Source organism: Arachis ipaensis, chromosome B10 (assembly GCF_000816755.2).
Source record: "Arachis ipaensis cultivar K30076 chromosome B10, Araip1.1, whole genome shotgun sequence".
NCBI classification, from domain to species: domain Eukaryota; kingdom Viridiplantae; phylum Streptophyta; class Magnoliopsida; order Fabales; family Fabaceae; genus Arachis; species Arachis ipaensis.
Genome location: NC_029794.2, coordinates 16,620,216 through 16,621,629, shown reverse-complemented (window position 1 = coordinate 16,621,629; position 1,414 = coordinate 16,620,216). Strand labels below are relative to the sequence as shown.

Below are 1,414 nucleotides of genomic sequence, written 5' to 3'. Positions count from 1 at the left end.
ATAAGATGTGAGTTGATCAAGTAGGATTAAGACTCAACTCATACTCTATTTAATCTACACAAGAACTCATTCCGCACTCAATCCTATCCTCTCATACCCTATTTAATCTATACAAGAACTCATTCCACACTCAATCCTATCCTCTCAAATTGGATTGGATTGAATATTCACGGATAGGATATATACAACCACCTTTATCCAATTCTGTCCTAAATAACAAATCTTTAGTGGCCTTCTGCATTCCGAGAAAGAGATTATGCCACGTGTTTATCCTCGACTGGGCTTTTAGACCCGATCCCAAGAGATCCATGTGGCACAAATCTTTCTCGGTAACATGCAACACTTCGACGGGATACGTCCCATTGAGGGCCGACACGAGACACCAACAGAATCCCTTCGAAATCTCAGAGTCACTGTCAGCACGAAACCACATCTTGCCATCGTTGTCCATGGCAGAAACAATCCACACCTGCGTTGTGCAGCCCAAAATCCGGTTCTCTGGAACTCGATCCGAATTGTCGAATGGTGGAAGCAGTGATGCGTAATGTAGAAGTCTCTTCACGCGTTCTATGGGTTCTGTTAGGGTGTTGAATTCCGAGGCCAGACGGTTAAGTTTGACGGTGATGGAAGACGGCGAGGATGATGAGGTTACCGGTAGTGACGGCGCCGTTAGGATGGGGTGGGTTTGACTTTGAATTTTTATTGAGGAGGAAGATATGATTGGTGGTTTGAGTTGTTGATGTGTTTTTCTGGTGTTATGTTTTGAGGAAAGAGAGGGATTATCATTTGATGGTTGAGTGAATGAGGTGTGAGATGCGGTCATAAACGTCGAAGAGAGCATTATTTTTGTTTTGTGTATTGGTTTTGGCTTTGTATTATTGAATTAATTTGAGATTGTGGAGAATGAAGAAGAGAAAAAGGGAAAAAATGGAGGGAAATTAAACGGTGATGAGAGTGAAAATGAGATCCAAGAAGAGGGGAAAAATAGAGTGCATGTTGGGGGGTTCATGAGGAAGATGGAGATATATAAGCAGGGAGCAAAGCAGAAAGCACAGAGGAATCTATGTTATGTGTGTTCGAAAGAAATAAGAATTAATATCTTCTTTAATTCTTATAAAAATGAAAAAGGAAAAAGAAACTGAAGAGAATAAAATATTCATTTTTCGCAACGCACTCAGCAGCCTCCACAGTGTATTTGGTTATTAGGTCATTCTCACTTCGGTTGAGAAGGTTATTAGGTTACGACTCACATGTATGATAAATTTTTAAAAAGTTTAATTTTGATAAATTTTTAGTAATTTTTTGTTGTTACCAATACTCATGTGTAGTTGTCTTAATGTAAAATTAATAATTAAAAATTATTAAATAATTTAATAAATTTAATTAAATTATTTAATATTTACGTAAAAACATC

The 1,414-nt window shown here is 37.8% G+C and overlaps 1 protein-coding gene across 1 annotated transcript; it reads right to left on the bottom strand.

Moving 5' to 3' along the window:
- Nucleotides 7–1,096, bottom strand: LOC107624016 (sufE-like protein 2, chloroplastic). The gene has a single exon (XM_016326448.2). It carries the CDS (start codon nucleotides 839–841, stop codon nucleotides 137–139), a length of 705 nt encoding a protein of 234 aa, XP_016181934.1. The 5' UTR covers nucleotides 842–1,096; the 3' UTR covers nucleotides 7–136.

Excerpts from the sequence above, each read along its gene's own strand:
- LOC107624016 (XM_016326448.2), bottom strand. The coding sequence starts at position 841 with ATGCTCTCTTCGACGTTTATGACCGCATCTCACACCTCATTCACTCAA.